The sequence below is a fragment of the Oncorhynchus clarkii genome, chromosome 1 (genome assembly GCF_045791955.1).
Source record: "Oncorhynchus clarkii lewisi isolate Uvic-CL-2024 chromosome 1, UVic_Ocla_1.0, whole genome shotgun sequence".
Taxonomy (NCBI): domain Eukaryota; kingdom Metazoa; phylum Chordata; class Actinopteri; order Salmoniformes; family Salmonidae; genus Oncorhynchus; species Oncorhynchus clarkii.
In genome coordinates this window covers 87532406-87546933 of record NC_092147.1, presented here as the reverse complement: position 1 = coordinate 87546933, position 14528 = coordinate 87532406, and the positions used below count along the sequence as shown (strand labels likewise).

Genomic DNA, 14528 nt, shown 5'->3' with positions numbered 1-14528 from the left:
ACTTTTAAAGGCATTTTCCACCGGCATTCACAGAGATCACATTCATAGTAAACACTGTACATGTCGATTCATGTGTAAAATACCTGTAAAAGTCTGTTATAGTGTGCTGCGTAATAACGTGCCTTGAATTGAATCCCGGCCCTTGTCTCATACCACTGTTCCAACATCAGAAGGAACATCTAGGGCCAATCAGAAGTTAAAACAATAACAAAGCGTGTTCCCAGCCACTGTTGTTTTGGTAAGAATAAATGTGCTCAGCAACCAAAAAATACTTTAAATGCTTCAAATAATTCTTGCCAAGTAATTTTTATTTTTTATTTTACCTTTTTATTTTACCTTTATTTACAAGTCAGTTAAGAAAAAAATCTTATTTTCAATAACGGCCTAGGAACAGTGAGTTAACTGCCTGTTCAGGGGCAGAATGGCAGATTTGTACCTTGTCAGCTTGGGGATTTGAACTTGCAACCTTCCAGTTCCTAGTCCAACACTCTAACGACTAGGCTACCCTGCCATACCAATATATGAAGACACCACTTACCTCGCTGCTCAGTGAGGTCATCTGTAAATATGTAGAGTAGATGGAAGACAGTGAGAACATCATTAACATGAACATTAGAAGATGTAGTCTGTCTCTGGGACTCATATCACTTCTCAAACGTCGCAAATTCTAATTGAGTTCCACCATCTAATTGAGTTCCAGAGTACCTCTGTGAGACAACTTCTCCAATGAAGATATTCTACCCTACCACCACTTCTTAATTTCATTAAATAAATGTGACTGGTCCACCAGTGATCCAGGTGTATCAGATACTACCTCTCTCTAGTCTAGTGGTCCTCTACAGTCTCAACACATCCTGTTCTAGAACATCAACATTAATGTGACTGGTCCATCAGTGATCCCGGTGAATCAGAGTTAAGGACAATAAAACTACTACTTTTCCCACTGCAGTTTAAATTGAACTATTATCACACCTGCAGATTAAAATCAGTCGTCAGTGTTAACATGTAAATGACCTGCAGATTAAATCAGTCATCAGTGTCAACATGTGAATCACCTGCAGGTGTAGTATATTATCCTGTATCCGTATAATACAACCACAGTGATGTGGTGAGGTTGAAAAAAACATTGCAGACATTTCATTCCAACAATTAAATGTTCATATAATTTCTCAATTACCTTTCTTATTGCATATGCAGTAGACAGCCAGAGATAACCCAATCACAGTGACGGCTCCCAGACAGCATAACACAATGAAGGCCATTCTCCATGGGGTTGGATCAAATAACTCACCTAAAACACACACATAATTACACACCAACAACAGGGTTTGGTGTTAATACTACCACACATCAACAACAGGGTTTGGTACTAATACTACCACACACCAACAACAGGGTTTGGTACTAATACTACCACACATCATTACACATCAACAACAGGGTTTGGTACAAATACTACCACACATCAACAACAGGGTTTGGTACTAATACTACCACACATCAACAACAGGGTTTGGTACTAATACTATCACACATCATTCAACAACAGGGTTTGGTACTAATACTACCACACATCAACAACAGGGTTTGGTACTAATACTACCACACATCACAACAGGGTTTGGTACTAACACTACCTCACACATCATTACACATCAACAACAGGGTTTGGTACTAATACTACCACACATCATTACACATCAACAACAGGGTTTGGTACTAATACTACCACACATCAACAACAGGGTTGGGTATTAATACTACAACACAAATCATTACACATCAACAACAGGGTTTGGTACTAATACTACCACACATCATTACACATCTACAACAGGGTTTGGTACTAATACTACCACACATCATTACACATCAACAACAGGTTTTGGTACTAATACTACCACACATCATTACACATCACCAACAGTGTTTGGTACTAATACTACCACACACATCAACAACAGATTCTGGTACTAATACTACAACACATCATTACACATCAACAACAGGGTCTGGTACCAATATTACCACACATCAAACAACAGGGTTTGGTACTAATACTACCACACATCAATACACATCAACAACCGGGTTTGGTACTAATACTACCACACATCAACAACAGGGTTTAGTACTGATACTACCTCACACATCATTACACATCAACAACAGGGTTTGATACTAATACTACCACACATCATTACACATCAACAACAGGGTTTGGTACTAATACTACCACACATCATTACACATCAACAACAGGGTTTGGTACTAATACTACCACACATCATTACACATCAACAACAGGGTTTAGTACTGATACTACCTCACACATCATTACAGATCAACAACAGGGTTTGGTACTAATACTACCACACATCATTACACATCAACAACAGGGTTTGGTACTAATACTACCACACATCATTACACATCAACAACAGGGTTTGGTACTAATACTACCACACATCATTACACATCAACAACAGGGTTTAGTACTGATACTACCTCACACATCATTACACATCAACAACAGGGTTTGATACTAATACTACCACACATCAACAACAGGGTTTGGTACTAATACTACCACACACATCATTACACATCAACAACAGGGTTTGGTACTAATACTACCACACATCAACAACAGGGTTTGGTACTAATACTACCACACATCAACAACAGGGTTGGGTACTAATACTACCACACATCATTACACATCAACAACAGGGTTTGGTACTAATACTACCACACATCAACAACAGGGTTGGGTACTAATACTACCACACACATCAACAACAGGGTTTGGTACTAATACTACCACACATCATTACACATCAACAACAGGGTTTGGTACTAATACTACCACACATCATTACACATCAACAACAGGGTTTGGTACTAATACTACCACACATCAACAACAGGGTTTGGTACTAATACTACCTCACACATCAACAACAGGGTTTGGTACTAATGCTACCACACACATCAACAACAGGGTTTGGTACTAATACTACCACACACATCAACAACAGGGTTTGGTACTAATACTACCACACACATCAACAACAGGGTTTGGTACTAATACTACCACACACATCAACAACAGGGTTTGGTACTAATACTACCACACACATCAACAACAGGGTTTGGTACTAATACTACCACACATCATTACACATCAACAACAGGGTTTGGTACTAATACTACCACACATCTACAACAGGGTTTGGTACTAATACTACCACACATCAACAACAGGGTTTGGTACTAATACTACCACACACATCAACAACAGGGTTTGGTACTAATACTACCACACACATCAACAACAGGGTTTGGTACTAATACTACCACACACACCAACAACAGGGTTTGGTACTAATACTACCACACACATCAACAACAGTGTTTGGTACTAATACTACCACACACATCAACAACAGGGTTTGGTACTAATACTACCACACACATCAACAACAGGGTTTGGTACTAATACTACCACACACATCATCAACAGGGTTTGGTACTAATACTACCACACACATCAACAACAGAGTTTGGTACTAATACTACCACACACATCAACAACAGGGTTGGGTACTAATACTACCACACACATCAACAACAGGGTTTGGTACTAATACTACCACACATCAACAACAGGGTTTGGTACTAATACTACCACACATCAACAACAGGGTTTGGTACTAATACTACCACACATCAACAACAGGGTTTGGTACTAATACTACCACACATCAACAACAGGGTTTGGTACTAATACTACCACACATCATTACACATCAACAACAGGGTTTGGTACTAATACTACCACACATCAACAACAGGGTTTGGTACTAATACTACCACACATCAACAACAGGGTTTGGTACTAATACTACCACACATCAACAACAGGGTTTGGTACTAATACTACCACACAGCAGTGGATTGTGTCATAATAAATACTATCCTTTTGTATTGTCGTCTCTAAGCCTTTGGTTAAAACACATACTGGACATTAACACATCAATATCTCCAGTGTTTCATGTCTAAATAACATGATGTTGTTACTCACTAGGGAGGTGAATCTCTGTCTCCATTTTCTCATTGATCCGGCTCTGTTGGACTCTGCAGGTAAAGCGGTTGGTGTCAGTCTCCTGGACAATGACATGTTGTTTGACTCTGTAGAATCCCTTGAAGTCTCTGTGTGTCTCAAGAGTTCGAGCAGAGAGATGGACTCCTTTACTGTCCAGCCACACCAGCTCAGGCTCAGGGTGCCAGCCTTCTGATTCACACAGCAGACCCATCCCTCCCTCTCTGTGTCCCTCAATGGACACCACTGGCTTGGATCCTACAGCTACAGACACACAGATTGGATGTTAGCAGGTGACAGGCTGTGAACAAATAGACACATACTGTATCCAGTAATATGAAGGAAAGAGGTGATGTCATTGTACTGTAGTTAGATTATTACATTAACATGAAAATAAAGCTCACCTTTAACGAGGACTTGAACAGTGAAATCATCATACCAGCTCTTTGACTGAATTAAGCATTTGTAATGTCCCTCATCAGTGCCTTGTACCCTGGTCAGTTTTAAAGAGGTGTTGCCCCTCCATAGTTCCTCTTCATACAGTGAAGTTCTTCCTCTATAGGAGGGAATCTGATCCTCTTGTATGATTCTGTGGTTTTGGTAACGAAAGACACGACCGTCTAAGAAGTCCAGGTTAAGCCAGTCCACTGTCATGTCCTCAGCACTGATGTTGGGTTTGAGGTAACAGGGCAGAATGATGTCATCACCAGCTACAGCAACAATGGGATCAGTTGGACCAAGAACCTCAAACCTCTCTGAATAGAATAGACAGATGAACAGTTTCAATAGTTTCAATTGTTCTCCTCTGTCATCTGCTCTGATCTGAAATACACTGTAGTATATATAGTAGTAATATACACTGTAGTATATATAGTAGTAATATACACTGTAGTATATATAGTAGTACTATACACTGTAATATATACTGGTGGCAGGTAGCCTAGTGGTTAGAGTGTTGGATTAGTAACCTAAAAATTGCAAGATCGAATCCCCGAGCTGACAAGGTAAAAATCTGTCAATTTGCCGCTGAACATGGTAGTTAACCTACTGAGTTTGAGTTTATTTTTATTTTTACAGGGACAGTGCACATTAATCAACGTTTCAGTAAAAGTGCCGGTTTTAGCCAGCCGGCTAATTTTCAACCGCAGTCCCTGGGCAGGTTATTAAAAACAATTACAATATAGACAATAGCAGCATAGAACAAGCAAGACATAGCAACATAGGACAAGCAAGACATAGCATACAGACAGAGCAACATAAAACAAAAAGCAGCAAGACAAAATTCATAAAAGCAACAAAGTGTTTCCACACCTCACAAGCTACAGACAACAGACAACATGGAAAGCGGCAACACACAGCTAGGGACCATGTTCACAAATCTGATTGACCTTTGTTCCTAGGCCATCATTGAAAATAAGAATTTGTTCTTAACTTGCCTAGTTAAATAAAGGTTAAATAAAAAATATATAAACTGTAGTATTTAAAGTAGTATTATACTGTGGTACACTATAGTATATACAGTACTATACACTGTAGTATATATACACTGCTCAAAAAAATAAAGGGAACACTTAAACAACACAATGTAACTCCAAGTCAATCACACTTCTGTGAAATCAAACTGTCCACTTAGGAAGCAACACTGATTGACAATAAATTGCACATGCTGTTGTGCAAATGGGATAGACAACAGGTAGAAATGATAGGCAATTAGCAAGACACCCCCAATAAAGGAGTGGTTCTGCAGGGGGTGATCATAGACCACTTCTCAGTTCCTATGCTTCCTGGCTGATGTTTTGGTCACTTTTGAATGCTGGCGGTGCTTTCACTCTAGTGGTAGCATGAGACGGAGTCCAGGATGGCACATCAATGCGAGCTGTGGCAAGAAGGTTTGCTGTGTCTGTCAGCATAGTGTCCAGAGCATGGAGGCGCTACCAGGAGACAGGCCAGTACATCAGGAGATGTGGAGGAGGCCGTAGGAGGGCAACAACCCAGCAGCAGGACCGCTACCTCCACCTTTGTGCAAGGAGGAGCAGGAGGAGCACTGCCAGAGCCCTGCAAAATGACCTCCAGCAGGCCACAAATGTGCATGTGTCTGCTCAAAAGGTCAGAAACAGACTCCATGAGGGTGGTATAAGGGCCCGACGTCCACAGGTGGGGGTTGTGCTTACAACCCAACACCGTGCAGGACGTTTGGCATTTGCCAGAGAACACCAAGATTGGCAAATTCGCCACTGGTGCCCTGTGCTCTTCACAGATGAAAGCAGGTTCACACTGAGCACATGTGACAGACGTGACAGAGTCTTGAGACGCCGTGGAGAACGTTCTGCTGCCTGCAACATCCTCCAGCATGACCGGTTTGGCGGTGGGTCAGTCATGGTGTGGGGTGGCATTTCTTTGGGGGGCCGCACAGCCCAATAGTAGTAGAACTATGTAGACAGAGAAGCAAAAGGACCTCTGTCGGCTCCGTTTGATTAGACTGTGTAGAACCCTTATGACCACAATAGTGACTAAAGACACAATGAGATCATATTAATCACACACACAGAGGTATTGAAGGCAGTGAGATATTAAATATGTATTCTACTGTACCAGAGCCTGCTGTGTGTAGGAGATGTAGAAGAATCAGACACAGACAGTCTAGTTGAGTCACCTTCATCCCTGAAGAAGACAATTCCATTCATCATAAAGAGAAAGACTAACACAACTTGAAACCAGGAAAGCAATGCTGTAGCATTAATTATACAATAACAATGGATAACATAGTATAACACATTTCAAAAGACAACTAGCTGATCCATTTACCTGGTTGAATCGGTCCTATTGAGGCACTGCAGTCTGATAAATGTACTAGTGTTCTGTGATCAAACTATTGTGATGTGATCAAACTACCTCCTTCTTTCTATTCCTTGGAACAAGAACCTGTTCAACTGCATCGCTGCACACAACTGTTGCATAGTGAGCTCAGAATCTGATAACATGGGTGTGAACTGTGGTGGTAAGTTTTGGTTGTGGATTCCAAGCCTGGCTGATGTGTAGACCATGTGACACAGAGGTCTATAACCCAAGCAAAACACATTATAGTTTACTTAAATCTGTGCCACTCCATTTATATAGTATGATATGTTTGTTAGGTTACATGACTAGACTAGATGTAACTTAGTAAACATAAATCCAGAACATTTAAATTAGTATAAGTTACGTTTGATATGGTCACATAAGACAGATGTTTATTTAAGGCAAAGCAGAAAGGAGGTGGTTGGTCGAGGTGGAAGTATAACATAAACATCTAGTGTAATAATCTAGTGTTAACGTGTTTGAATCTCACCACGGACAAACACACGTTCCAACTCATGTACCTCTTCTAAATCATTTCCATTTGAATGTACATTAAAAAGAACAGCCAAGAAAAGCAACGCTTTCAAACCTTTCTAGAGGCTCTTTAATGTCTTGTGTTTTTCCACAGGAAGTCCCTTACATTTTACAGTCCACAGTTTTCCTCCACATATCTTATTATTCAGCACCAGTTAACTATAGGTCACATTCATTTCATATCTTTAGAATGTACAAAGGCATCCTTGAAAATGTAGATAGGCAGCGGGAACAAGTGTGAGAAACTGACAAACCCAAATATCAAGCACACAAAACAGAAATAAGAAATCAAATAAATTAATATTGCTCCTGTGAGCACCACCATATGATCCTTAAAGGGGCAATCTGGGATTCAAACAACTAAATGGCCGCCCACCACTTTCTTTGGGTAAACAGCTGGGATGGAGCTGGAGAAATTAAACCACTCAAATTCAAAGATGAAGCAAGGATGGATGCAAGGACTGACCATCCAGGAGATCAAAATGATAGTTTAACCACATTCTGAAGCTATACAGTGTTAGTTACCAATTACATTATTTACAAGCAATGTAGTGAAACAAGCTGATCATTTGGGTTCTGATTGGGGAAGACATTTGAACTAAACTCATGTTAAATTCTCTAACAATCAATGGCTATATATCATTCATTTAAAGGTTAAAAAAAATGGATGTACCAATACTGGATTGTCCCTTTAATGGCAGATCATCTCAACACACAGGACTCTTTCCCCTGAGACTGTTACGGTTTTCTTCGGTTGAAAGAGAGTCGGACCAAAACGCAGCGTGGTAATTTTGATACATGTTTAATGAAGACGAAACACGATCAATACAAAAACAATAAACGTAACGTGAAAACATATACAGCCTATCTGGTGACAACAAACACAGAGACAGGAACAATCACCCACGAAACACTCAAAGAATATGGCTGCCTAAATATGGTTCCCAATCAGAGACAACGATAATCACCTGCCTCTGATTGAGAACCAATTCAGACAGCCATATACTTTGCTAGAGAACCCCACTAAGCCACAATCCCAATACCTACTAAAACCCCAAGACAAAAAACACCACATAAATAAACCCATGTCACACCCTGGCCTGACCAAAATAATACAGAAAACACAAAATACTTCGACCAGGGCGTGACAGAAGGTGCGGACTCCCGGACGCACATCAAAAACAATAGGGAGGGTCCTGGTGGGCGTCTGTCCATGGTGGCGGCTCCGGCGCGGGACGTGGACCCCACTCTATCAATGTCTTAGTCCCTCCTCTTCGCATCCTAGGATAGTCCACCCTCGCCGCCGACCATGGCCTAGTAGTCCTCACCCAGAATCCACCTGGACTGAGGGGCAGCTCGGGACTGAGGGGCAGCTCGGGACTGAGGGGCAGCTCGGGACTGAGGGGCAGCTCGGGACTGAGGGGAAGCCCAGCACTGAGAGGAAGCCCAGCACTGAGAGGAAGCTCAGGCAGGTAGTTGGATTTGGCAGATCCTGGCTGGCTGGCGGTTCTGGCAGATCCTGGCTGACTGGCGGATCTGGAAGAGTCTGGCTGACTGGCTGCTCCATGCAGACTGGCAGCTCTGGCTGCTCCATGCAGACTGGCAGCTCCATGCAAACTGGCAGCTCCATGCAAACTGGCAGCTCCATGCAAACTGGCAGCTCCATGCAGACTGGCAGCTCCATGCAGACTGGCAGCTCTGGCTGCTCCATGCAGACTGGCAGCTCTGGCTGCTCCATGCAGACTGGCAGCTCTGGCTGCGCTGAACAGGCAGGAGACTCCGGCAGCGCTGGAGAGGAGAAAGGCTCTAACAGCGCTAAACAGGCGGGAGACTCCGACAGCGCTGGAGAGGAGGAAGGCTCTGACTGCGCTGAACAGGCGGGAGACTCCGGCAGCGCTGTAGAGGAGGAAGGCTCTGGCAGCGCTAGATAAGCGGGAGACTCCGGCAGCGCTGGAGAGGAGGAAGACTCTGGCAGCGCTGGACAGGCGAGGCGCACTGTAGGCCTGATGCGTGGTGCTGGCACTGGTGGTACTGGGCCGAGAACACGCACAGGAAGGCCGAGAACACGCACAGGAAGCCTGGTGCGGGGAGCCGCCACCGGAGGACTGGTGTGTGGAGGTGGCACAGGATGGACCGGACCGTGAAGGCGTACTGGAGAGCTTGAGAGCAGGGCTGGCACAGGACGTGTAAGGCTAGGGAGGTGCACAGGAGGCCTAGTGCGTGAGGCTGGCACAGGACGTGCAAGGCTAGGGAGGTGCACAGGAGGCCTAGTGCGTGAGGCTGGCACAATCTTCACCTGCCGACTAACACGCACCTCAGGACAAGTATGGAGCACTGACCCAGGTGCCATTAAATCCCTGACACGCTCCGTCGGGCGAATATCGTACCTAAAGCACCAACACAGCAACTCCCTCATAACTCTCTCCTCCAATTTCCCCATTAACTCCTTCACAGTCTCTGCTTCGCTCACCTCCAACTCTGGTTCTGGTCTCCTTCTTGGCTCCTCACGATAAACAGGGGGAGTTGGCTCAGGTCTGAACCCTGACTCTGCCACACTCTCCCTGAGCCCCCCCCAAGACATTTTTGGGGCTGACTCTCGGGCCTCCTTCCGCGCCGCCGTGCTTGTTTCTCCAATTCCAATCTCCTATAGCCCTCTTCGCACTGCTCCAGCGAATCCCAGGCGGGCTTCGGCACTCTCCCTGGGTCGACCGCCCACCTGTCTATTTCCTCCCAAGTCGTGTACTCCAGACTTCGTAGCTCCTGCTGCCGATGCCTGTCACCACGCCGCTTGGTCCTGTAGTGGTGGGTGATTCTGTTACGGTTTTCTTCGGTTGAAAGAGAGTCGGACCAAAACGCAGCGTGGTAATTTTGATACATGTTTAATGAAGACGAAACACGATCAATACAAAAACAATAAACGTAACGTGAAAACCTATACAGCCTATCTGGTGACAACAAACACAGAGACAGGAACAATCACCCACGAAACACTCAAAGAATATGGCTGCCTAAATATGGTTCCCAATCAGAGACAACGATAATCACCTGCCTCTGATTGAGAACCAATTCAGACAGCCGTAGACTTTGCTAGAGAACCCCACTAAGCCACAATCCCAATACCTACTAAAACCCCAAGACAAAAAACACCACATAAATAAACCCATGTCACACTCTGGCCTGACCAAAATAATAAAGAAAACACAAAATACTTCGACCAGGGCGTGACAGAGACACTAATCAAAAATAGTAGGGTTCTATTCATTAAGACTTGTGCTATTGTATTCTTTAATAGTAGTTAACCCCATGATGATAGGTGTTTGTCCCAAATGGCACTCTATCCCCTATGTAGTGCACTACTTTTCACAACGGCCCATATGGCTCTGGACAATAATAGTGCACTATATAGGGAATAGTGTGCCATTTAAGAGGAAATCACACTCTGGATCAACAACACAAACATATATCATATAAATATTGTTATTTCCAAACTGTTATGTAAATATTAAATACAGTATATTTCCTATGGATTTATGATGAATTTACATGAATAACTATACACACATTAAGAATAAATACATGAAGATAAAATCACCATCTTGAAAAGGGAAACAGGAAATTGATCTAAGACCACTGGGGAAACGAGGCAGATGACTGGAGGTAAGTGTGGATCAGTCTTAGACCTCAACCACTGTGTTACAACATAAATACATCAATACATTCAGAACAAAAGACTAACTATTTCACCATATTACTGATTATCAACATTTTGACTTTGCATCAATGTTCAATCAAGCTTTGAAGCGGACAAGTCTTCTGTGTTTATGTGTATGTGCATCCATCCATGTGTGTGTGCATCACTCTAGCAGTGTATCAGAGCCAGCGGCTGGTGTGAGGGTGATGGGGAACATTAGGACCTTAGCCTTCATGAAGGACAGGTCAGCCAGCCCACAGATCACCCTGGCTGCCTCCTCACTCAGCTGGTCCTCCTCATCCCTATGGGGTTTCCTGACACAAAACACACACAATACATTAAGATGGAAAAACACAGAGGTGACATTTGATTGCAGGTGAGTTTCCCCCCTTTCCATGCAAAGCTCTTTCAGACCTGGCAAAGCACGATATAAAACCAATCGATTATGCTTGATTAGCAATTATTGATCACTACGTGTGTGTGTGTGTGTGTCAGTCTGACCTGGTGGAGGTGGTGGTGTTCTCCATAGTAGACATGAGGTGGTTCAGGGTGTCAGCTGGACGGCTACTGGTGTCACTGTCTAGCTCTGGTCCACCACATCACACACACACACACACACACACACCATACATACAGTGCCTTGCGAAAGTATTCGGCCCCCTTGAACTTTGCGACCTTTTGCCACATTTCAGGCTTCAAACATAAAGATATAAAACTGTATTTTTTTGTGAAGAATCAACAACAAGTGGGACACAACAATGAAGTGGAACGACATTTATTGGATATTTAAAACTTTTTTAACAAATCAAAAACTGAAAAATTGGGCGTGCAAAATTATTCAGCCCCTTTACTTTCAGTGCAGCAAACTCTCTCCAGAAGTTCAGTGAGGATCTCCGAATGATCCAATGTTGACCTAAATGACTACTGATGATAAATACAATCCACCTGTGTGTAATCAAGTCTCCGTATAAATGCACCTGCACTGTGATAGTCTCAGAGGTCCGTTAAAAGCGCAGAGAGCATCATTAAGAACAAGGAACACACCAGGCAGGTCCGAGATACTGTTGTGAAGAAGTTTAAAGCCGGATTTGGATACAAAAATATTTCCCAAGCTTTAAACATCCCAAGGAGCACTGTGCAAGCGATAATATTGAAATGGAAGGAGTATCAGACCACTGCAAATCTACCAAGACCTGGCCGTCCCTCTAAACTTTCAGCTCATACAAGGAGAAGACTGATCAGAGATGCAGCCAAGAGGCCCATGATCACTCTGGATGAACTGCAGAGATCTACAGCTGAGGTGGGAGACTCTGTCCATAGGACAACAATCAGTCGTATATTGCACAAATCTGGCCTTTATGGAAGAGTGGCAAGAAGAAAGCCATTTCTTAAAGATATCCATAAAAAGTGTCGTTTAAAGTTTGCCACAAGCCACCTGGGAGACACACCAAACATGTGGAAGAAGGTGCTCTGGTCAGATGAAACCAAAATTTAACTTTTTGGCAACAATGCAAAACGTTATGTTTGGCGTAAAAGCAACACAGCTGAACACACCATCCCCACTGTCAAACATGGTGGTGGCAGCATCATGGTTTGGGCCTGCTTTTCTTCAGCAGGGACAGGGAAGATGGTTAAAATTGATGGGAAGATGGATGGAGATAAATACAGGACCATTCTGGAAGAAAACCTGATGGAGTCTGCAAAAGACCTGAGACTGGGACGGAGATTTGTCTTCCAACAAGACAATGATCCAAAATATAAAGCAAAATCTACAATGGAATGGTTCAAAAATAAACATATCCAGGTGTTAGAATGGCCAAGTCAAAGTCCAGACCTGAATCCAATCGAGAATCTGTGGAAAGAACTGAAAACTGCTGTTCACAAATTCTCTCCATCCAACCTCACTGAGCTCGAGCTGTTTTGCAAGGAGGAATGGGAAAAAATGTCAGTCTCTCGATGTGCAAAACTGATAGAGACATACCCCAAGTGACTTACAGCTGTAATCGCTACAAAGTATTAACTTAAGGGGGCTGAATAATTTTGCACGCCCAATTTTTCAGTTTTTGATTTGTTAAAAAAGTTTGAAATATCCAATAAATGTTGTTCCACTTCATGATTGTGTCCCACTTGTTGTTGATTCTTCACAAAAAAATACAGTTTTATATCTTTATGTTTGAAGCCTGAAATGTGGCAAAAGGTTCAAGGGGGCCGAATACTTTCGCAAGGCACTGTATGTACACACACATTGCACCTGTGTTTAGAGTTCAAAACAAAAATACCACCATGACACTTCTGTCCTTGGTCCAAATAAAAGGTGTACAAACTACTAGCAAGTGGTGAAGAAACCATCAAGAATTTGGTCTTTCAACACAGTGGGTGGCAGTATGGAGCTGGAATAAGAATCGACAGAACAGAGGAAAGCAGCATAGAGTTGGATAGAGGGCTCTTCCTTACATCTTTGCCATTCTGGCTTCCGTGACAGCATGGGCTGCAATATTGAGGGCTCTCTCCATTTTACTTAAATTAGTTAATTGACAGTCGGTTAACAAACTGAAAGGGTTTGCATACTGCCTCCTGGAGTGTATTGTCTGAACAGGCATTAAGGCCAAGGTGGGTGATTTACAGCCACATCCAGGTATGGGACGTTTCCTCAGGAGTATAATTCATTGGCAGATCCTTCCTGCTAACCTGGATGGAATTCTGTGATCCTTACTTATCCTATAGAAATTCCCACCCAGTTGACTGCTTCCTTATGGTGAACGGCCTCAATGGCACTGCCCATGTTAAACCACGATGTGTTATATCTATCCATGTCTATGGAGGAAAGTCGTCAGTGCAGTGATAGAACAGCCAGAGAAAACCAAGAGGCAGGACAGCTCAGATAGGTGTAATATATTAGAAAGAGGTTTATTCACGTATTTACAACAGTGTTTATTGCAACCACACTGAAAGAACCTTAAAACATCTCATTGGTAGGGGGATCTAAAAAGAAATATAAAAACATATTCAAGCTAAATCAAATTGTATTTTCTTTTGCAGATATTGTGTTTATATAATCACAGTGATTGTAAAGATCAGTTTCAGTTTACTGAATATATATATATACATGTCCTCTTTATTTTACAAAGAAAATGAAAAGCAAAGATACAGAAGAATATAAGAAAACACAGAATTGCAGCTTAAACAGAAAACAGTAAGAGGATCCTGGCTTTCTCTATCCTGGGTACCAGTAAGAGGATCCTGGCTTTATCTATCCTGGCTTTATCTATCCTGGGTACCAGTAAGAGGATCCTGGCTTTATCTATCCTGGGTTTATCTATCCTGGGTACTAGTAAGAGGATCCTGGCTTTATCTATCCTG

At 42.7% G+C, this 14528-nt stretch overlaps 1 protein-coding gene across 1 annotated transcript in view; it reads right to left on the bottom strand.

The window, feature by feature from the left end:
* The window catches only part of LOC139413662 (butyrophilin subfamily 2 member A1-like), a 28254-nt gene extending 21478 nt beyond the window's left edge, over positions 1–6776 (bottom strand). The window contains exons 1-4 of the mRNA XM_071161301.1: positions 6698–6776; positions 4510–4860; positions 4088–4369; positions 1178–1291 (exon numbers count right to left, since the gene is read on the bottom strand). Coding sequence (XP_071017402.1) covers positions 1178–1291; positions 4088–4369; positions 4510–4860; positions 6698–6764 — 814 coding nt within the window. The 5' untranslated portion in view covers positions 6765–6776. The remainder of the gene's footprint in view (positions 1–1177; positions 1292–4087; positions 4370–4509; positions 4861–6697) is intronic.
* Between the last annotated feature and the right edge of the window lie 7752 nt (positions 6777–14528).